The following is a 23,260-nucleotide window of genomic DNA, read 5'->3' as shown; positions in this document are numbered from 1 at the left end:
TCTCAAAGGTTAACTTTTCAAATTTCAGTCTTCACTTCAGCCCCCACATCCAGGAAACAACACCTAAGATGTACCACTGAGAACCTGGTAGATGGCCCCTGAGGACTAAAAACCAAATATCTGCTATTGGCCCAAGGAGTGAGGTCCCAGCTTTCATGTCCTAAAACACAGTGATCAGAATGTGAGTGAGCCAGGCAGATGGAGCTATAAATATGGACGCCCAGGAAGACCAAAGGGAAGGTTCTGGAGCAGACAAACCCACTCTAACCCAGCCCAGGATTCCTTCAGTATTTATCTTTGTATCTGATAGGTGACAAGAGATTCTGGGGATGGAGTAAGTGACTCAACTCAATTAGCATTTACTGAGTCCTGACCAGATGCCAGACGCTGGGCACACAGGGATGAAAAGCATCCTACCATAGTTTAGGAGTGCTATTGACTTCCTCAGCAGGAGCTATACATTTCAGGTTCTATAGTTTATTATTAAGATTAATGTATAATAATTATTAATGTATAATAATTATTAATGTATAATAGCAACTTCAAATAATTTAGAATACTCCAGGTTGGCCAAGAGGTGCTTAAAAATAGTATCTCCTGAATTTTTACCAATGCAGAAGAAATCACAAGTTCTATAAGATAAAAATTTGTTAAGAAATGGAAAATTCTAGTATCTATCAACAGAATGAGAATATGCACTTAATAGAGCAAGAGAGATTCCATTTTTCTGCTTTTAAGTCCATATTAAGAGAAGTCACTTAAAGTTTACTTAAGCTATAGTTGACCCCTGCTTTTCACCCTAGTTCCCTTGGTTAGTGATCCACTCACTTGAAGCAGAACAGAGTCATAAAATGGGAAGAGAACAAATAGGACAAATTGGGAAGTAGGCTAAAAGTTAAACTGCAGTGGTCATTTGGAATTGAGCTGTCCAACCTTCTGGGAAAAGTAAACTTTATGATAATTATATGACATTCTTGTGAAATTCCCCAAAATGAGGTAATGGTAACTATGGAAACCTAAAATGTACTTAAACGGAAGGTGAGACCCGGATTGCACAGACATTTTCTCTGGCTCCTGGTTTGAGACTGCCCATCAGCCAGTTTAATAAAGCTTTGTTTGTTCCTGCCTTTTCGGTTTTCTTGTGAGTGCCTTTCTCATTGAACTCGCTTGTCATATCACATTAACTTGGGTTTTTCTCAGTCCCAGCATTTATTTCTGCATTCAACAATACTAGTTTTGCTGAATAAATAAATAGATGGATAAATGAGTAAATAAACAAACCAATTAATAAATCAGCTGGATCTTCTGATCTAATTATGCATCACACCACATTATGCTGAGAGATATGTAATGTGGCTTCCTGGCCACAGAGCAGGGAGTTTTATCCTAAGCCCACAGGGAGAAGTCTTGGGAAGGACACATGGGCTCTTACCCTCTTCAAATCACATGTACAGCCCCAGTATTGAGCTGTGATCATTTGCTTGATTACACCCTTCCCTGCCTTTCTACCCGCTTCTCAGAAATCAAAGGAATATGAAATCATGGAGCTTTTGGACTACAGAGCACTTGAGGTTATGAGGTGACTGAAAGTGTGGGAGTGAACAATGTCAGGAATTTAGAGCCAGAGATGTGGGCTCAAATCCTTGATCAAGTGCCTCCTAGCAAGCTGCATACCTTTGATGAACCTCAGTTACTTTATCTGTAAAGTAAGGATAATAAAATCCTTTCTATGACATGACTGTCCCTCCAAAACTCATGTTGAATAGGTATTTGTATCAATTTCCCAAGATGATTGTAATTATGATAAACATATGATAAACATATACTAATAAAAAACTTCATGTTGAAATTTAATCATCGCTGTAGCAGTATTAAGATATGGGACCTTTCAGAGGTCACTGGGCCATGAGGGCACTGCCCTAATAAATAGATTAAGGCCCTTATCACTCAAGTGGGTTAGTTATACTAGGTCATAGGCTCCTGATAAAAGGATCCATTTGGCCAAATTCTCCCTTTTGTGTGTGTGTTTCCTCACTACATGAGGTCCTTCATCATGTTCTATTGTACCAGATACCAGCACGACACCTTTGGACTTCTAAACCTTCAAAAGAGCAAGAAACAACCCCTGTTCTTTATAAACTACCCAGTCCCAGATATTCTGTTGTAGCAGCAGAAAATGTGCTAAGACAATCCTCTCTATAAGATTATGAAGATTAGTACACATGAATGTGCTTTCTAAACCATGAACAACCTCAACCTACAGAAACTAAGAATACTAAATGTGAGAAGATCATAATGGCAGGGAGCATGTGGTGGCCCAGGACTTACCTCCATTGTCTCTCAGCAAAGGTCTGTGCTGAGCCAGCTGTCAGACACTGCAGCACCCACCTTTCTCTCCACTCTCTCTCACCCCACCCCACGCGCCCACCTCTAACTCAGAGAGCTGACATGTTGTGCAGCCTCAGCCTTGAGGCACTGTGTCATGCTCTGGCACCTGTCATTCGCCCCGTGCACAGGAGTAAAATGTGAGGTGACACCTGGAGATGAGGTGGGAAGGAAGAGCTGTCAGCAAGGACTACTGTGGGTGCAGGTGTCAGGAAGGTAAAAGGTGAACACTGTGTGGCCTAGAGAGAGGGCTCCCTGGAATAATGGTAAACTTCAGCCCTGGATCAAAGGGTACAATTTGATCTCCAGAATCTCCCACAAAGAAGCAGGTGACATGGGCAAATGACTTAACCTCTGTCAGTACTGGATGACTCATTTCTGAAGTCTGCTCTGCCTGCTTCACTAGGCTGGTATTACAACATAGTCCATTGACTCTGAGACCTCAATAACTGTAAGGTGTCCCATAATTTAATATATCACTAGGAAAGAAAGGCAAAACATGCCATCAATTAAATTCTGCCATGCCACTATTGTAACACATAGGCTGATTTCAGAGATGGTTCACATCTTAGGAGCAATGCAATGTAGATGAACACACAATGTGAATGTGAGAACAAATGTGATTGATTACTAATCCCAGTGGGTTAGAACCACAAGCCTCAGCACTCAGCAGGGAGCTGAGTGTCACCTCTTTGCCTGCACCTGTTCCCATAAAAATGTACTAAGGAGAAAGAAATCCATGGTTGCCTAGAAGACAGCTAAGCAATTGGTCTAGAGGGGACAAGACAAAGTTCTGTAGGCTCAGATGGAAAGCACAGGCCTATCTATGGAGGCAGCAGAGTCTGAACAGCCGCTAAGAACGGGAGCTGAGAGGACTGGGTATACATCACGACAGAAGCAATGACCTGGCCCCATTCAGCATCTGCATCCTGTCTAGGCACCTGTGGACATCCAGCCGAGAAATGGAGGACATTCTTGGTCATGTCAACAAATGGCCCCTGCCGATCCCCTCAAACCTGCTCCTTCAACAGCATTAGCAACACTAATTACAGTTCCCATGGGCCTCCCTCATCTAGTCAAATGGTCTGGTTCCTCCACCTCCTCTCACCCATCATAGTTTCCAGATCCCACACTAGAACAACCAAATTCCCCTACAAAGTACAACTGTCCCGTGGTATCTGCGGGAGATCTGTTCCAAGACCCTTTGTGAATACCAGAGTCCATGCATGCTCAGATAACTTATATAAAATGGCATAGAATTTGCTCATAGCCTATGCATATCCTCCCTCCACATACTTAAATCATCTTTAGATTACTTATAATACTCAGCACAGTGTAAATGCTATGTACAATTAACCAGTCAAATGCTATGTACAATTAACCAGTACAATGACTGGTACAATTAACCAGTCATTATAAGGCAAAAGGTCTGTGTATGTGCAGAACAGACACAATTTTTCCACAAATATTTCTATACACGCTTGGTTGAACCCATTACATAGAATCCACGGATACAAAGGGCTTCACTGAGTTCAATCTGTCAAAATATCTGGTAACATATGACATCCAAAAGATGTATCCTGAGCATCCTTAATAGTTATTTATCATTGCAAAAGACAGAAAACAATCTAAGTGCCAAATAATCACAAAAATAAGAAGCGAGCTATGTACATCTCTTTAACAAACTGCTGACCTGTCATTATAGGATGTTTTATCAAAGTGTGGAATAAATAACATGATAGGCACATACTATATTGAGAAAGGCAACAAAATTACAGGCATTTGACAAAAGCTTGTTTAGCATTAAGGGGCTGGGAAGAAATACTACAAAATAATCAAGAATTTTTCTTAATCAGGGAACTGGTTTTCTCCTTCTTTTGATCTTTATACAGTTTTGTATTTCGTTTAATGAACATATAATTGTTTAACATAAAAATACATGGACTCAACAAAAAATTTCAAATGGTCTCTGACACATATAGACCAATCTTGACAAATAATACCATACACTACACAGCACTTTACTTCTAGACAGAATCACAGCATTTCTAAGTGACTCAGATTCCCATTTAGGTTTTTTCTTGTACAGTACATATTTGTTTCAGAGACATTTAAAACATCACTCAAGCATACTACACTTTCTATGACAATGTACTTCTATAATACTGTGTACAAAATGTACCTTCATATACTAAATTATACTTAAAATCCAGTAGCAGATTTTTTTTTAAGAAAATAACTCCTAGAAAATCTCATTATAAGGCAACATATGCTTTTAAACATGAATAGTCACCCATACCAATGTATCCAGTCCCTATTTCAAGGGGTTGGCTACTTACAAGCTCTATTTCAGTCACTTATACCTTCCACTCTTTCTTTCACTCAATTACAATCAGTATAAAGGTCAAAGATTAGTGTCGTGTCTATCCCACAAGACAATGGTTCCCAATCCCTTATCCTTCACAGATTTGGTTACTTTCTATCCCACCCAATTACTCTTTGGAAAAATTTCCTCTTTTTCCCCTCTCCTTTGGTCAGTCTGAAGGTGGTGACATACTCCAGCTCTTTAGCTCTGCATGCTGACCAGGCAGAAGGGAACTTCCAGACCATACCCATAGCTGCCATGTCTACACCGTACTGCTTCCCTCCCCTGTAGGCACCAGGAGCCACCTGACATGGAGACCTACCATGCCCCAGAAATCCAGTGTGGCATGCCTACTACCACCATTGTCAAGCCTCATCATATCTGCTATGAAATTGCAGGGCCAGCCATATGTCTTTCACAATAGTTATACCCCAAAGAATGCTTTATCAGATATTTAATAAATGTACCAGCATTACATATGCCCCTGTGATGCCGGGGCAGGCCCAAGATAGCATTACTATATTAATTTCCAAGGAATGACTTATCAAATATTTTAACATGACACTTTCTTATTTGCATATTAATAAATATGCAAACCATTAAAAAAATTCTGTTGTCAGAACATGAGTCTTAATGATCAGTTTAGAAAATAGGGTCAGGGTCTTCTCCAGACACCAACAGAAACCGTACTCACCTGTACCTTTTGGCTCAACTCGGGGGTACCTCTCAGGCTAGGGCAATTGCTTGCTGAAGTGAAAAGCCTCCCACCCCAGGAAAGTGGGGGTTCAACAATCTAGCCAAGCACAGAACGGAAAGCCAGACCTGCCCAAGAGTTCCACAGCCTCTGTCTAATACCACAAACACCTCCAAAGGGCACTCCCACACCTTTTGAGGTTGGTCCTCTGTGGTCCAACACCACAGGGAGTCTTATCCTTGGATATTTTCTTCTGTGTCTACTCCACAGTCTGTTGTCTTTCCACTGTAGGGTAACTGCACCAGCCACTACAGATACACATACACATACACATACACATACACATACACATACACATACACATACACAAAGAGGGAGAGCAAGAAAGAGAACTCACCCACTGAGGACCACGATGAAGTCCATAACATTCCAACCATTGCGGAGATATGAACCCTTATGGAAGATGAACCCGAGGGCCACAATTTTGATACCAGCTTCAAAGCAGAAGATCCCAATGAAATATGGTTCTGTCTTTTCCTGGGGGAATAAGGAATAGAAGCACCAGTAAGAAAATTGTTCCTCATCACATGCAAGCACAGGCATACTCTGACCACTTCCTGTGTGCTTATAGGTAAAAAGTGAGGCTAATGAGGGTCCAAAGAAGACCAGAGGCTATAGGTGTACTGTGACTTATAGAGTACACAGTGCAAGGGGCCAACTATAGACACAGATATGTGTGGGGTCACCCCAGAAACTATATTTCGTTCTGCTACAGGTCCCCGATGGCTTTGCCCTGAAGAAGCTTGACTCTCCGTTGCTGCTCTTCACCTCAGTTAAAAATTCAGAGTTCCCATGGTCAGGTAATCAGGCTAGAACCACTCACCCACACATTTGGATTTTAAGCAATTTGTTTGCCCTCTTTAGGGAGAATACATTAGACATGTGAGTCATTTCTTTGGGGAGAATATGGACGTCAGCATTTAGCAAGTTTGTAACCACCAACACAAAAAGCTTTGCGTTTCCTTGCTCCTCTCTCCTTTGCCCTCTCTTTCTCCTCTCACTTGGGAAATCCCTTGGGAAAGAGGAATAAAGCAAACGGCCTTGTGCCTGCCCTTTCTCCTTGTCTGGCTCCCATGTGGTACACACGTGTGTCTGCAAGGCCCTCTTTCCCTCACGAGTCCCAGTGGGGCTGTTACCTTGCTGTTACCTTGTCCTTGGCAAAGAGCAAGCTCCTCACAGATAAGGAATGAAGTAAAGGGGAAGAGAAGGTCATAAACCCAAGCAGAAGGGAACCAGGGGAGAGGAAGAAGGGGGGAAAGGTGGATGGAGAGAAGCACATACCAGTCTTCGGGACATCGGGGTCTTGTCATCCTCGGGAAGATGCTGCTCCAGGGCCAAGACGATGCAGTTGGCAATGATGGTGGCCAAGATCATGTACTCAAATGGAGTAGGGGAGGAGAAGTTAAGGAACAAATTCACCTAGGAGAGAGGGACACAGCCTCCCAGATGGCTGTGCATATAAACATACCAACTATCAAGCCCCACTGTGCTTATGATTTGCAGGATTTGTATTAGCAAGCAGGCAGGCAGGACGGTGTATGATCCTTAGCACGTGAAACATAACCATGTGGGGTAGGTCTGTGAAGGGGCACCTTCTCCAAGAAAAAGAAGCCAGTAAGTATCAGAGTTAGGCATGCAGCAGGCACTCCAGATACTACGTGAATTCAGAGATAAGTCCAGGAACTAACAAGAGCTGCAAGTGGATGGAAGAAACATGATTAACGCAGGAGCAGGCACCAGGCACCCTGTTCTATTTGTCAAGCCCCTGCACTGTGAAACAATGCTTTTCCAAAGACCCAGCTGTGCCTGCCTGTTGCCCTGTGGGAATCACATCTGGGTTCCTCTAGAACCTCTTCTCAACTGAGTCAGAGAAGAACCCCTAAAAATAAACCATTCTTCCCATGTGAAGCCCCTTTTATTTTAATAACCAGCTCAGAAGAATACTTCATGGAGACAGTAAAAGCTCGCTTTGCCCCACCTTATTTTCTCCTAAGCTTCCGCATCCACAGGAAGCAGAAAGAGGTAGCATCCTGAAGTGGCAAAGCCCAGGCCTTCAGGAACCAAACTGTGAGTCAAATGAATGAATGCAGGCTTTTTGCTGTTATATTTTTCAGAAGTTAGATGAGGGGCTCCCTATGTCTTTCTGAAAAACAGGATTATGATGCAAATCCAGCCTGCTGACTCTAGCAGAGAGGTTTTGCTACAAGCGTAAGGGGAGGACTGTTACAAAAGAAAGGGAATCACTGCTCTCTCCCAGTGCCCAGTCATCCTGCATGTTCAGATTTTATTCTGTAACTAGCATTATGACAAACCCAAGCCAGCTGTTGTCATTGGTCTTGCAGAGAAACCTGTGCTCTGGCAGATTCCAGAATCTAGGCAGGAGAGAAGAATAGTAGATCTGGTGAAGGGGAGGAAATGACAAGGCCATTCTCCTGTCTCCCCACAGAGCCACGCTGGCTGTGTAGGATATAGGACCTAAAACCCTCCCTTCCAGTACAGAGGGAGAGCAAATCACAAATATCCCCCCAATCCTTTCTATCCCATCTTCATGCTGATGTCTCTGTCAATGGCAATATTGAATGCGTATTAAGGGATCTTTCTGGAGGGGCAGATCATGGGGCATACTGCAGGCAGAAGCTGAGTGTGCACGGAGATGTGAGCGGCCCACCAGTTGCTCTGGCCCTGGTGTTAGCACAGGAGACTGCAAAGGGGAGATGACTGGCTGCATGTGAACCTCAAGTCCTCTTGCTTCCTATTTGGCAGTGCCATCTCCTCCCCCATCACATGCATCCCTGAGTCACACACATTCTCCAGCAGCTGGCCATCTTTCCTTCCCACACACTCCCAGCATCACACAGCATCCCTACCCCAGAGACAGCTCTGCTGGCCTCTGTTTCCCTGCCACCAGCCACCAAATCTGGAACCTGTGTGAGCCTCAGAGAACCTTGGAGCCAGATCCCTGCCTCCATCCCACTGTGCTTACTTGAGCCCTCCCAGCCAGAGGAAAGCCTTATCAACTAAAACCCCACCAGCACCGTTGGCCATTCCTCCTCCTTCAAACTCCCTGGATACCAAGCTCAGCCTCTGAGAATTAAGCATAGCACCGGCACATACCTAGCTCACATGTCTACCTTCTCAGGTTGAGCCCACAAACACATGCAGTCAAGGACACCAAACCCCACTGATCACAGTGTGATAATTCCTCATCCCCATGAGCAGCTCTAATGCAGAGCTCTAACAAACACAGAGCAACAAGGGACCATCCCAAGGCAAGGAGCAAGGATAGGACACAAGGCCCCTGCAAGGGCCAGGCTATCCTGTGACTGATGATGACACTCAAAATCCCCAGATCTACCTGATAAAATGAAGATAAGATCATGCCAGAAGTGGTGGCTGAGGATTCCATGCCCTTTCCTGAAAACAGGCTGGGAGATGGATCCAGAAAAAAAACTGATAATACGCCTGCAACTCAGTGATGAATGACAATACAAGTCCAGGGCATTCAGGGCATAGTTCCCACAATGTAGGCCATGAAATACTAGTGCTACAGGAACTTGCAATCAAATAAATGAGAGAAAGCCTGGGTTAAATAAAGTTAAGTAGGTTTCTTCCCAGCAAGACCTCTTGTAGCTTTCTATACTACTCTATACAGCATGCCCCGCCCATATACACACATACACAAAAGGGGTTGGGAACGGGACACGGTGTAGCCACACTTGTTTAACCTTATAACTTTTTTTTTCAGAGTATCTCTCTTAGGAATGCTGTTCACAGGAATACACTTGGGAACCCTCATACAGCACAAGTCCCTCTGCCAGTCCTCCAGATTAGCAGGAAGAGGGCTGGTGGCTCTGACTAGAGTAAAAGTAGCACCTCTCCCATATCATGCCCCATCTTTTCCCTTACCAAAACTATTTACAAAGGTATGGGGTTCATCTGGCTATTTTTCATGGTGAAAAGTGTCAAGCTACAAACTCAGAAACGTGCTCAGCACAGCCAAGGAGACTCGGCCCTGATCTGGGAAGTGGGACTGGGAACAAACAGCTTCTCATCCAAGCTACAGACGTCATTAGCTCTTGAGAGTCTGTTTCAGTCTTTGATTACTTCTGAGGGTTGAGTCTTCTTTGCATGAAAGTAATAACCACAGATCTAAAAGTAAATGAGCAGGCAAGACAGGTCCTGGCAGTTGTGCACCCTGAGACTATTCTCCACAGCAACTCCCACATAGACTGCTGCGGCCTCTGCAGTCCCCACTCCTCACTCCTTGTCTCACACAGGCGTCTGTCTAGTCAGATTTATCTCTCCACTGGCAGTGCTTAGCAGAGGCCCTGGTACACAGCAGGAGCGGCTAAATGTAGGGATGAATGAAGGTGAGGAACTCCACTGAGTAGCCCCTCACTCTGGCTCAGGCTCAGACCTAACTTTGCAGGCTGACTCCCTTTCTTCCTGCCAGCTGAACCTCAAACCCAATGGCAGAGGCCCTGCTACATTTCAAAGGGAGGAAAAACCTGGACTACCCAATAATGGCCCATGGCTCAAGCTACTGCACCGCTCGGGCGTCACAAAGATGAGACTAGGGAAGCTCAAAAGAAGCTCCACTGGTCATGGCCTCCAGGAAGATTATCTCTTCAAAACCTTCCTGGCGTGGAATCATACTCAGAGGCATGGTGAAAGCCGCACAGGACTCATTCTTTCTGCCCAGAAATTCAGCGACTCCCGGCATAGTCAGTGCCTGATATGAAGCGTATTTTGTACAAGGGTGCCCTTCCCGGATGGCCAGATTGTTTGCGTTTTGAGACCCAGAACAGATGGAGCTACTGAAGCAGTGAGGCCTGGGAGCCTGAGGCCAGACACTTTGCCCGCCTTGTTCACCTCTGTACTGCCGGGGCCCAGCATTGTGTTTCTACTTAGTGGGCACCCAATAACTTATTTAATTAATAAATTAATAATCAGTTATCAGTGAATAGTGCAGGGAGATGAGAGCCTAAGGCATCCTTCCTTACAAAAGGTGGCCCATATTCTCTCTACATTGTATCCCATTTGAACTTTTTGTTCTGTACACTGTGGACACACATTATCTATTAAAAAAAAGACAAGGAGAAAAAATAAAGAAGAAACCAGCATGCATAGAAGAGCCTTTAATGTTAAAAGAGAAAGAAGACAGAGAAAGGGTGAAATTCTGTCTTGCTAGAAGAATAATGAGTTTTTCTGGGCAGCAGGGTTATTTTCGCTTTCTTCTTTACTCCTTTATCCATTGTCTGAGTGTTATAATGAGCATGTATTAATTTATAATCATAAAATCAATTAAAGCTATAGACATTCTGAAGAAAAAAACCATCCCAAGGGGAGGGTAAAGGGGAAGGTGACAGTCACGGAAATCGGAATAAGGTTTCTGAGAGGATAAAAACCGGAGAACAAAGGGGAGGAGCAGAGCAAATGAGGAAATGACCATGAAAAGTGCTTTGAAACCTCCCAAGACCCTGCCTTTCCAGCCTCCCTATCTGCTCACTGGGGACTTCACTTCATGAACTTTCCTAGCAGTCTCCCCAAGCACCCCCCGACTCCTCTCTCCCTCTGCGCCCATTAATGAGGACTTGTGTCACTCCAGCTCTCCTTTCCCCTTCCCTGTCTAGCAGTTTCAAGACAGTCATTAGGGAAATGATAAAAATAGGTTCGCTTATTGATTTATCTCCTTTACCCAATGCTCCTTCCTTCAACCAGTTGACTTGTTTCCTTAGCAACACAGCTAATTTGAGCGGTGTTGCTGGCCCGCACACCTGCCATTTGTTCAATTTCTTCTTGAGCACAGAAAGCTGGGGCAAGGGAGAGGGCTGACCTCCTAAGGTTCCGTAGTGCTGGATGCGCTTGCCAATGGAGCCATGAGGCCTGGCCTGCGGCTGAGCCTATCCACTACCTGGCCCTATCACTGCTTCCCAGCTTCAGATTTACAGGTCCAGAACTAAGAATGACTTAAGTGACAGGCAGCAAATGCAGGATTCTCTGAGAAAAAACACACACCTCTGTGACCACCAGGTGCTGCCTGGACCCCTCTGCTCCCAGCTGTCTCCTCCCAGAGCTTCTGATATCACAGCATAAAGAAAGTGAATTATTCAGAAGGCTGAAGGGGCACCAGGGACAGGCAGGCAGAAAATGCTGTGCTTTCCCAACTCCAGGCCTAATGGAGAACATGCCATGCATCATCTATGGAGAGCAGCCTGTGGCCACCCCAGCACTTTCCAGAACTCCTGGGGATGCCTAGAAGAGCCCACAGTCTCTGGGGAGGCATGTGTCAACATGCCTTTAGTGTTATCTTTAGCCATAACTCCCCTTCCTCAACCACCTCCCAAGGCCCAGAATAATCTCCCACAAGATCTATCTCCTCCTCTGCCCCATCAGCCTCTTCTTTGAGGACGGCTAACTCTATGAGACATAATAGTCTCTGAAGATGCTCAACACACCTTTGTGTATGTCCATCCACTCCTTCCACACCTACACATAAATAGTCTCACGTGTGCTTATTGGGAAAGGGTTTTTCTATTCTGTGATAATCTCAAAAAAAGACATCTTAAATACGAATGATGATGAAATACAGTTACTCCAGGGCTCCAGGCTATATTTCTTTTATATCTGAGAAAAATCAGGATCTTTCTCAAGACCTGGAATACGAAGGAGAAAATGTAACACAAGAATGGGAAAACAACACAGTTCTCCGCAAAAACTGCCCCTACACAGGCTCATGAGTCAGGGGAAGGCCACCACCATCCATTCCAACAAAAGAAGAAGTACAAAAGGATGAGTGGCTGAAAGGCAACCTGAATATAAAAGCCCTCGGAAACTGTAAGGTGCCACACAAATGCACAGTCACTTTTATTATCCTACTGAATCAATCTTCAAGCATCTGCTGTGGCTCAAAGCTTTGGGGAAAGCATCTGTTTGTGGTCACAGCCTCCAGGAGAGGGCTGGCTGGCTGCAGCCACAGGCTGACACTGAAGAGAGCTCACCCCAATAAAGGATTTAAAAGAAAATTATGGTAATGGGCCTCCGGGAAGAAGGCAAAGACATTTGGCCCAGAACCTCCTGGGAATATGGAAAGCACATCTAAACACCAGTCCCCAGTGGAGGATTTATGGAGCTGATGGCTCTGATGCAATCTCTCCCAGTGATTAGAAGGGACATTAATCACACCCAAGGCCAGGGCTGAGAACAGGAGGGGTTGAACCACCAAAGAAGTCCGGCTCCAGCTCTGCAGACCCTGATGGAAATGCAGTGAGATCATGCTGGTGAGATCATCTCCCCCTCGCCTGAGCCCACTGAGAAAGATACATGTGCCCTGGAGAGACAAGTATTATCAGAAAAATAGGACCTAATGCCAAAACCCAGACAAAGCCATCACTATAACCATCACGCCAGCAGAGTATACCTGTACACCTCCTACCACAGACAGACATCTCCACCTCCTAACCTGGCCACACATGCCACAAGTGCAATTCCTTAGCCCTTCAGTCTGAAAGACAAATTCAAACCACCCCGTTAAAGTAGGCCTGGAGTAGCTCCCTTCGTTGGGGGATGTCTTATCATCTGCTCTTCTGATCATAGCAGAAAGTGTGAGTGTGAAATAAAGACAGAGCTCCAAGAGGGCTTTCTAAAGTCTCTCAGCAAACCATCCTCACCCCCTGGGGCAAGAGAGCATAGGAGAAGAGGTAAACCTAGTGCAAGGCACCCAGTCTAGAGATGAATGGGCTCCTGAATGGGCTCCATCTTGACTTCCGAGTACTCATTCCTTCGGCTGACTGGCATGGTGGGACAGTCCAAAGGAGGCAAACCCAGAAAAGCAGAATGCAGAGAGGCATCATTCCTTTGGATTCTGAAGGGTTTCTCAATTTCCTAAAAATAAATGTTAATTTTCTAAATTTATCAGTGTGTGGACCACCCCCATATTTGGAGCTAGTCCTGCTCTCAACTCTATCTCCACCTTCTTCCTCGATCTCCACTTTTACGTTCCCAGTCTCTGTCCTGGGCTGATGACCAGAGGGTGGCCACATATCACCTTTCAAAGGCAGGGAGGCTAAAGCCTGAGTTTCTCCGTGTGATAGTTATCAGTGCACAGCTCTGGCTGCAAACCTGGAAAATTACACTGTGTTTCCTGCGCACCCACTTATGGCAGGACAAACACTGTTAACAAACAAAAAAAAGGGGGAGAAAGAAGGCTGTGCATATTCCATGCTGTCCCCCTTCATCATCTTGGTCCTTTCCTTACTGCAATTTTTCTCATCACCTGATCTCATCTTTAAAAAAAAATCAAATTGAAAAACCAAACCCCTTTTCTTTTTTTGAAACACAACAAAACAAAAGTACATCATGTGACTTCCAGCCTTAACATCAGTTTTTAAACTTTGGTTTCCATGGTGGTGGGATGCAACCTGCCATTGCCATGACAACAACTGCCTCTGTTCAAATCCACCATCTGACAGACAATCCTGAACACAGATGCACACCTCTTTCTCTCTCTCCTTCTCTTCTCTCTCTCTGGCTGTCAAGAAGATGGAAATGCCATCACACCTACTCCTAAAGACTTAAAACTTAATGAATGAAAGACAAAGAAAGCAATGCTGGGAACATAGCAAAGAGGCAGGCAACCTCTCAAATGGCTTTCTGTTTTCCAGAAGAGTCACACAGCTCTCTAATGGAAGTCAATGGACTCGGTTACTCAAAACAAAAGCTCTTTTGCCTTACCCTTTTAATCATCAGCTGTGAAGGCATGTCCCAAATCTCATTTCTTTTAGACCAAAGGACTCTACCTGACTCCCATGATCCTGCTCTATACATAAAACCACTGCAAAGAAGGTCACATTATTGCTACTTTCACTGGCCAGGACTGAGGTCAGCTCCAAACCATTCTTACCCTATTCTTAAAGGAGGAGAGGTACATCTCTGGCTTCTTCCCTCTTTTTTGCTGCTGGTTCCCCTTTTAGTTGCTGTCAGCTGAAGAATTTTAACAAATCATTGGTTATGTGTCTGACTGGAACCTGGATTTAGAATGCTGTCATTCGATACCGTTTTGGTGATCAGGAGAGACAAATGATTGAATGCAGTAGAAAAGGGAAGAATAGAAAGGGGAACATTGAAAACCTGTGAAAGAAAACAAAACAGCAGTGCAGAAATTACTTGTTTCAGAAACCAGAATTTGTATTTTGATGATATTCTGACAAATCGAGCCCATCAAGAGCACTGGCAGCAATGTGCACTTTAAGAAAGGATCGTGAGCTGCAGGCAGCGGCCACACTCAAGACTGTACACTGCTTCATGTGAAACATCTGCATCACAGAGCATCAGATGGCACTCAGTATGTAAAGAAAATGCAAAGCCTTTGTGACCTGGACATGGCAGTGCTCACCTGTAATCCTAGCACTCTGGAAGTCTGAGGCAGCAGGATTAAAAGTTCAAGCCCAGTCTGGGCAACTTAGTGACTTAGTGAGACCCTGTATCAAAATAACAGTAACAATAATAATAATAATAATAATAATAATAATAATAATAATAAGGGGCTGGGAATGTAGCTCAGTGCAAAGGCTTGGGTTCAATCCCCAGTACTTGGAAGGAGGGCTTTTGTGAAAGAGTCCATCTATCATCTCTAGGAGAGTGTTTGTTTTCTTTGAAAATGCCGCAACTGTACCTCAGTGTGCAAAGACATCTACTGAGCCTGCAAAATGCATAAGAAAATGTTGAAGAAACTAAGGATACCCCGCTTGGAAAGAGAAGACTTGAGATATCATAGCTGTTTTCAAATATCCAGAGAGATATCTTGTAATAGGGGGCTTAGATTCTTCTTAAATTATTCCAGAAGGGTAAGAGAAGAACTTCTGCTACTCCACAAGTGAGTGGGTTACTTTGTTAAGGAGCAAATGAAGTGTGGTGCTAATAATTAAATATTGAACACTGAGGAAAAAAGTGCTCATGTGTAGCATTTGCCAGCTTCTAGCGTGTAAATATTCTCTCCACGGCCAATTTCAAGCTACCAACTTATATCGCTAACATAGAATATGGAGAAGATACACAAACAGGACACTGAAGGGCCAGGACAATCCAGTTCTAGCACCCACTATTAAAGTTCCGTCTGTGGGAAATTCAGGGTCAAGGACATTGAGGAGAAGATTCTTGTATTTGATGCCTGTCATGCAAGTCAACTCTCCCATGCACAGGGGCTAATTATCCAGGTAGGAAAGAAGGCCAATGAGTCTTCAGTCACTTACTCAACAGCCTCGCAGGTGAGCATGACTCACTCTGTCCCTTAGCCTCAAATCGCCCCTTACTTTGACTTGCATTGAGGAAGTCTGAGCATTACCCTCATCACAGAAGGCTCTTACCTGTGCAGCTGGAGGTGTGCCAGAAGCAGCCACAGGTGAATGGTTCTGCCAATATAGCATAATGTAAGAATTAATCATCCTGTTCTCTCAGGCTGAATCCAGGGACACCCAGGGGGCTCCCACTTTCACTATAGCCCACAAGAGAACTGAGAGGAATTGGCTGGTACATGTAATCAAAACACAGTCGAAATAAACAGAAACAAATCAGGTATGGTTCACTTCTCTCTCCAGAAGATCAGTGGATCTCAACCTTGGCTGAACTGCAGAACCACCAGGAAAGCTTTTAAAATTAAGGACAGAGTACATACCTCCGGAAATTCAGATGTGTCTTGGACACAGTCTGGGCAGCATCATTTCTAGAAGTTCCCAGGCTAATTCTAATGTACAGCCAAGGGGGAAAGCCCTACTCTCAACCCTGGGGGCCAAGAAAGCCAATGCATCCTCAAATCACGTGCAGCAACAGTTCCAGAAACTGAAATCCCAGAGGTGCCAGGGGAAGAAATGAAAGGAGCCTTAGAGTTCTTCTAACACTTCCAGCATATTCATCTTACAGATGAACATATGGAGAGTTGGGGGAGAAGGAGGTCTTTCCAGAGTCTCTCTAGACTCTCAGGTCCATACACTGCAAATCTTGGGAAATTATCATTGGAACAATCAAATAAAAGTCCCTGGCTTCCTATCCTGAATGGAGAAATCTGAAAGAAACGGATCTTTTATTTAAGCTCACTTCTTTTCCAGGACTACTCAGTGGTTCTCAAAAGCCTATCTGCTAAGGTAAAGGTCTGGATAGTCTACCAATGAACAGTCCAGCAAACATTCTGAGATGGATTCTTGCTAAGCATCCATCCATTCTCCCATTTGCTGAGACCTAGACTTGGGTTTTACACTGAATAGAAGGGTCCATTCCTTATGGAGTCATATCAATTCATATGGTTCTCTGGTCACATTTTAGGGAAAGGAAAAATTAACCATTGTTTTGAATCATGGCATCCCATCCCCAACAGATTTGTACCAGAAGGTTTTACCTCTGTAAATTATCTTTCTCTTGTCCATTCTTACTTTTCTTACTTAAGACTTTTCTATTAGTGATGATCCTTATACCCAGTCTCATATGTTTCAAGAGAAACTCCAAAAACACATATTTGCTAATAAAAGGACAAGTTCATCCCAGAAGAAGAAGAAGGTAGAAGGAATTGACTGAACAAAGAAAGGGTATGGAAGAAATAGAAGGAAAAAATGTGCAGTGAGTCAGAAACCCTGGATTCCAGCCTCTGCCTTCACTTACTGAGAGACTTATGGCAAGACTCTTAGTATCTCTGGCCCTATCTTTCTTACAAATAAGTGAGGGTCTGATTAGAGTTGCTTTTAAGTCCTGGTAATATTCCGTAAGATGAATAGGGAACATGATTAGGAGAGAAGTGGAGGGGACAAAGACCATCCACTATTACAATTGAAAAAGGTCACTTTTGATGAAGCTTTTAGTGAGGAAATCTAATAATAACATTCAAAATGGAAATCCTGGCACATCTATGAACACTTAGTAAGTGTTTATGAAAGTGTTTCTAAATTTTCAAGGAGAGGAGCTCCATGACCCACTGAATTGGCTAGAAACTTCCCTAGTAGATACTCAATGAAAAGTAAGAATCCTCATAATGCTGACCTGGGAATAAACATAAGGCTGCTTTTCCATAAACCTACTGTAACCCTTTCCTACACTCTACCAGAATATGATTCTTTTCTGCAGCCTCCCTACCATCCCTACCCTCTTTTCCTCAAAAAGCTGCAAGAGCAGAAGCATGCAATAAGTTAAAGTTCAAGAAAAAGTCAGAAAAACTGCCACCTCCACACTGCAACTCACACTATCAGCACCCTGGAGCTGAGGGCTGGCTGAGGGGAGGCTCCATTGAGGGCTGGGGGAGAAAAGCAAATGCACTTGACATGCTAATACAGAAAGGAAAATTGACATTTTCAAATCAAAAGTCATCTGCAGAGTGATGAAGATAGTGTGGCAGTGGTGCTTTTGGGGAAGGAGCAAGATAAAATAGCAAAGATTCTAATCCGAACTCACTTTCTGATGACAGAAAGCAAGATGTCTTGGGTCCACTTCACGATGACCTTGATGATTAAGGGAGTTTCTGTTCTTCTTTCATCTACTGACCCTTCACTCTTTTGTAGCTTTAGCCTCATACTTTGTGGGTCATATATACAGAGTAGTTTGGAGTATCATCCTAAAAATATATTATGTTAGGGAAGAGTACTGCCAGTCGTCGGGTCTGGTCATGGTAGCGTGGTACAAAAGAAAGACTAACCAATAGAGTTGATCCAGACCACCGCTATGTATGACCCTGGACTAATTATCTGTAAACTGAGAACAATGATACCCACTCCACACAGGATTGTATTACATCATACATGCTACTAAAATACACCATACAGTACCTTTCACACAGTGGGCCTTCATTAAAGGTTAGTTTCCTCCATCAACCTGCAAGGACAGATACTGAGGAATCAACAGCGCTCTCAGCCAGGATGACCATCTCTATAGAACGCTGGTCAGATTAGATGGTAAAATAAATGAAGATAAGAGAAAAAGAAATGACAAAACTGATGACTGTGCAGTGTTTCTGAACTCAGCCTCTTTCGAGCAGAAGTGTGGAAGGTGCTAGACAGTTTTAAGGTGCTAGAATCTATTCCTTTGTTTTGCTGTCTTGAGTCTATCTACTGATAGTTGTGATGAAAACAAGCTCAGTCATTTTGCACCTATACATTTAAGGTGGACATTTGTTACCCTTTAATCATCAGCTGGGAAGGAAGTTACCTAGGGATGTAATATCCTTGTCTACAGAACTTCAGGAGAGAGAGAGAGAGAGAGACAAAGACAGAGACAGAGACAGAGACAGAGAGAGTTATAACTGTCTATGAGAAAGGAAGGTTAATGTATCAAAATGCCCAGATCCTCTGAATTTACATGGGCCCACACTCCCCAAACCTGCTCTCATATTACCACATCCATCCATTCACCCCCGTCCGGACCAGCCCATATCACTGCTGTGCATATCAACAGAACACATGTATCCTGTGTGCCCATAATGGCTCAGCTATTGCACAAATACAAGTTTCCATACAAATACCATCCCAAATTAGCAGGAACTTTAACTTTATTAGGCTCACTCTGATGTCCCTTTAACTTTGTTAAGCTCACTCTGATTTCTTTTGAGACTTCTGTCTGATTTTCAGAATCCAAGTTGTTCATCTTAATTCTCTATTCTCATCTACACCAATATCCAATTCCCACAGGTGCAATGCCCTCCATTATGTTGGGCAGATGCCCTTCCTGAAGCTCATTAGGCAAAGTCCAAAGGCTCAAAGCCATGAAGGTTCCACGTACATACATATTGCTCTAATTCTTCCAGAAGTTTCTTTCACAGTTCATGGCAATTCTGACTCTGTTCTCTGAACAAATATAGAAATCTTGCATCCAAGAAACCTGAATGACAAGGAATAGTTGGAAAGCTGGCAACCCCTGAGAAGAAAACCTGCTCAGAGGCCAAGCTGGGACTCTCAGAGGGTTCCTTCCATACGCCATCAGTTGGACCATCTGAAATGTTTGGTTACTATTTTTATACCACAAAAATAAAAACAAGTGAGTTTGTTTAAGGATCTTCATGGTTTTGAACATCAGATCTGCTGGCTGGCAAAATTCTGCCCTATTACTTCTCCTAAAAATATTTTTTTTCTGGATTATAAATACAAATGTGTCCTTAAGGACAATGGTGGTGTAAAATCAGCATTAGAAATAAACAAAGGAAAATTTGATGTTGATATTTTAAATTTTTTAACACTGTAAACGTAATAACTTTGAGAAGGAATAAAAGGTTCACATTAAGAGCACCCAGGTGCGGTGACTAAGAACCAGCCCTGATCAGGCCCTCAGCTCTCATTCACTCTCTGCTCTTGGACAAATAAGTTAACTTCTCCATGCCTTAGTCCCCACAAATGCAAAATGCAGAAAATAAGAATGTGTATTTCCATAGGATTGTCATGAGGAATAAATGTAATAATCCATGGACATGTAGTGACATACCTGTCACATAGTACTTGATAATCTTAGATATTTACACAGTCTGTCAACATTAACACTAAGGTTAACATCTGATATGTTTATAAAGAGCTTTCATACAACACCTATGGTGACAGCCTTCACAAGTCTTAGAAGGTTAGCAGAGCAGGGACCAGGAGCTCTACCACCCACCTGAAGATCCTGAGGCTCAGGTAATGAAGGCAAGGTCGCAGGAATAGTATCTGACAAAGCTCAGCTTCAAAAACTGCTCCAAGTCAAGAGGAAGTAAGGTGGTATTGTTAGAAGGAGAAAACTTGGCTGCAGATGTTTAACAGTGAAATCATCCAGAATTAACCAGAAAGTAATAGCTAAGAATTATTCACTATACGCCATGTGCCAAACACTATTCTATGCACTTTCATGAACTATCTCATCTGATCTTCACGCAGGATAAAATTACTGTTTTCATTTTACATTTGAGAGATCTGAAGCACAGCAAGGGTAAGCAGGTTGCCTAGGCACACAGCTAGGAAGCAGTAGCGGTAGTGCTGAGATTTGAATCCTGAGGCCATGTTTTTAACAATGACACTCAAATGCTTCCAAAACTCTGAACTCTAAAACATTCATCAATTGTGCATTGGTCTAAAGTCTAATATCCTTTCTACTCCTGAGATTCTTTTATTGTCTAGCAAAGAAAAAAAATATTGTGTGGGTCTCTGAAAATGATGCCTAAAATGGACTTGGGAGAAAGCAAGATGCTACATCCTAGCTTAAAATAGACATGAAATAGTCATTGGAAGTGTGTATTGATTTCAGTAAAGCATGTGACAGGGATATCTCTCATAATATTTTTGCAGACAAATAGAGAAATGTCAGTTGGCTAAAGCACCATTCAGAAGATCTGAGAAAAGCTCAACAGTCCATGAGCACTGACTCACGCACTAATGATAAGCAGAAGGAGGGGGTCCTCATTCTAATCATGTTTTCATCAGTTATTTGAATGAAAGCATAAAGCACATGCCTATCAAACTTGCAGATGTCACAGAGCTCAGAGCAGGGAACCTGCTCATTAAACAGCCAAGTCCAGAGACAATATACGAGAGAAATCACTGAAGCCAAATTAGAATCCGGCCACTTGATTCAAGTACGCTGGTAGTGACCTTTAGCAGAGGACTTAAACTTCTTCAGCCTCAGTCTCCCCTTACTTAAAATCTAGATAATAACACTTGCTGAACTTGTGTAAATGTAAAAATTCTAAAATTTGGTGGCCACTCAAAGAATATTAGTTTCTTCTCCTCACTTGAAAAAGATCTCTACAGAATCAATACTTGGATCAAAAGCAAAAAGATAAAAATTACCTGAAATAAATCCAGAATCCTGAATCTACATTCAAAAATTAAACTGAATGAGAACAGTATGAGGGAAACAACACTGTTATCAATTCATATTAATAGAACCCAAGGCTTTTAGCTGACTAAAACCTCAAGTCAAGCCAGAAATAGAATGTCATTTCTTTTAAAAAAAAAGACAGAAGAAGTATTTTAACTGAAACAAATGTGTTAAATGCCAATGTTAATGAGCACTGCTCTGTATTCTGGTAGTTTAAAAAACCTAATAGAGGGCCAGGGATATAGCTAAGTGGCACAGCGCCTGCCTGACAAGCACAAGGTCCTGAGTTCGATTCCTGGTACAAAAAAAATTAATAGATAATGTGATCTTCCCTTGCAGGGATTTTAAACCAATGCTAAAGTTAAGTGGTAAATGTTACAATAAAGTAATTACAGAAAGTGCCCAATGGGAACCCAGAGAAGGGAGTTGTTCTTACTCTGCCAAGAGAAATCGAGAAAGCCTTCACAGAGAAAATGACCTCCAAGAATTGTGCACTCCTAAAGCCAGAGCCACTCAGCAAAAGGAGCAGGAAATGGAAAGGTGCAGTAGGTCCAAAAGAGGAGAACCCTTTGGGACTGCTGGGCCAGCTGGAACAGCTGACCAGATGGTGACTATGGAAGCTGAGGTAGAGTGATACTCATAGTGGATGGAAAGAAGCTCTACACCAAAAGCAAAGGACAACTTGTCCAGCTCCAAACTTAATAAATGAGAAACCAAGTGGGATTTAGGCTTCTGACTCATTATTCTCTCTACTGGTGCTGTTGAGTACAATAGCTACTAGCCACTAGCCACTAGCCACACGTTCCTGCTTAAGTTTCAATTAATTGAAGTTTTAAAATTAAAATTTAGTTTTAATCACACTAGCAACATATCAAGGGCACAAGAGTTCATACAGCTAGTGGCCGCCATACTGGGTAATAACAATAAAAACACATCCATTACCACAGAAAGCTCTAACCAACCGTGGTGCCAAATGTCATAAGACCTAGCAGAAATAAGAAGCAGATTTGGTCAGTACTGCTTTACAGAATGAAAAGAGCAGGGGATGCATAAATGGAGGAAATAAGCAGGAGTATTTCAACTTCGGATGCCTTAAACTTTTGAGTAAACAAAAAGCACTTTGTCACTACAAGTGCTCAAGCTTGAGGGCCATCTATCAGGGTGAAGAAGAGTTTTGTATTGAATTAATGCTCTGATTAGAACGTTTGTGTTCTCTAAAGCAGTTTTGGTGACAGACTAGTGCAAATACATCTCACATGGAGTTCTTGACATACTTGGACACAAAGGTTTTGATGTTTCATTTGTAATCACTTCCTGAAGACCCAATATCCCAATAGCTCAGTGTGTGGAAATTTTCTAACATAGCAGTGGTTTTTAAACTGTAACTCACGAACTCCTGAAACCAAATACAGAAGACTATGTATATTTTTAAGCAGTGAGGGGGGGGTCACAATATTAGGCAAATTTCAATAGGATTTATGATCCCAATATAGAAGGAAATAAATAAGCACTGCACTAGAGGGATTAACAGCCCTAGTACTCCAAACAGAGTCATGTAGATGCCACCAGACAGCCAATCAAGGCAGTGCTAACTGTAAATACCACAGATTTAGAATTGACCTTTAAGATCTTAAAGAATATCACCCCTTTCCAGGTGTGGTGTTGGATGCCTATAATCCCAGCACTTGGGCGGCAGAGGCAGGAAGATCATTGTGAGTTTGAGGCCAACTTGGGCTACATAGTGAGTTCAAGGCCACCTTATAATACAAAGTGAGACTGTCTCAAAAAACAAAACAAAACAAAAGTCACCCCCCAAGTGAGCAGTTATAGAGTCCAGCATTCTCTGACCTGGATCAAGAAGCAGGGTGACAGGAGTATAAAAGTACACAGCAATAAGCCAAAGACACAAAAGCTGAATAATTCAGAGTCAAGTTAGAGAAGAT

The 23,260-nt window shown here is 43.0% G+C and overlaps 1 protein-coding gene across 7 annotated transcripts in view; it reads right to left on the bottom strand.

Annotated features, from left to right (window-relative positions):
- Nucleotides 1–23,260, bottom strand: part of Cacna1e (calcium channel, voltage-dependent, R type, alpha 1E subunit) — a 468,116-nt gene that overhangs the window by 281,477 nt on the left and 163,379 nt on the right. For all 7 annotated transcript variants that reach the window (XM_005374993.2, XM_013521375.1, XM_013521398.1 and 4 more), the window contains 2 exons: nt 6,786–6,891; nt 5,842–5,981 (listed from right to left, as the gene is read on the bottom strand). In XM_005374993.2, coding sequence (XP_005375050.1) covers nt 5,842–5,981; nt 6,786–6,891 — 246 coding nt within the window. The remainder of the gene's footprint in view (nt 1–5,841; nt 5,982–6,785; nt 6,892–23,260) is intronic.

This window comes from Chinchilla lanigera, unplaced genomic scaffold (genome assembly GCF_000276665.1).
Source record: "Chinchilla lanigera isolate Chin_1 unplaced genomic scaffold, ChiLan1.0 scaffold00005, whole genome shotgun sequence".
Taxonomy (NCBI): Eukaryota; Metazoa; Chordata; class Mammalia; order Rodentia; family Chinchillidae; genus Chinchilla; species Chinchilla lanigera.
Note: the sequence above shows the minus strand (reverse complement) of the source record. Positions and strands in the feature narration are given on the sequence as shown.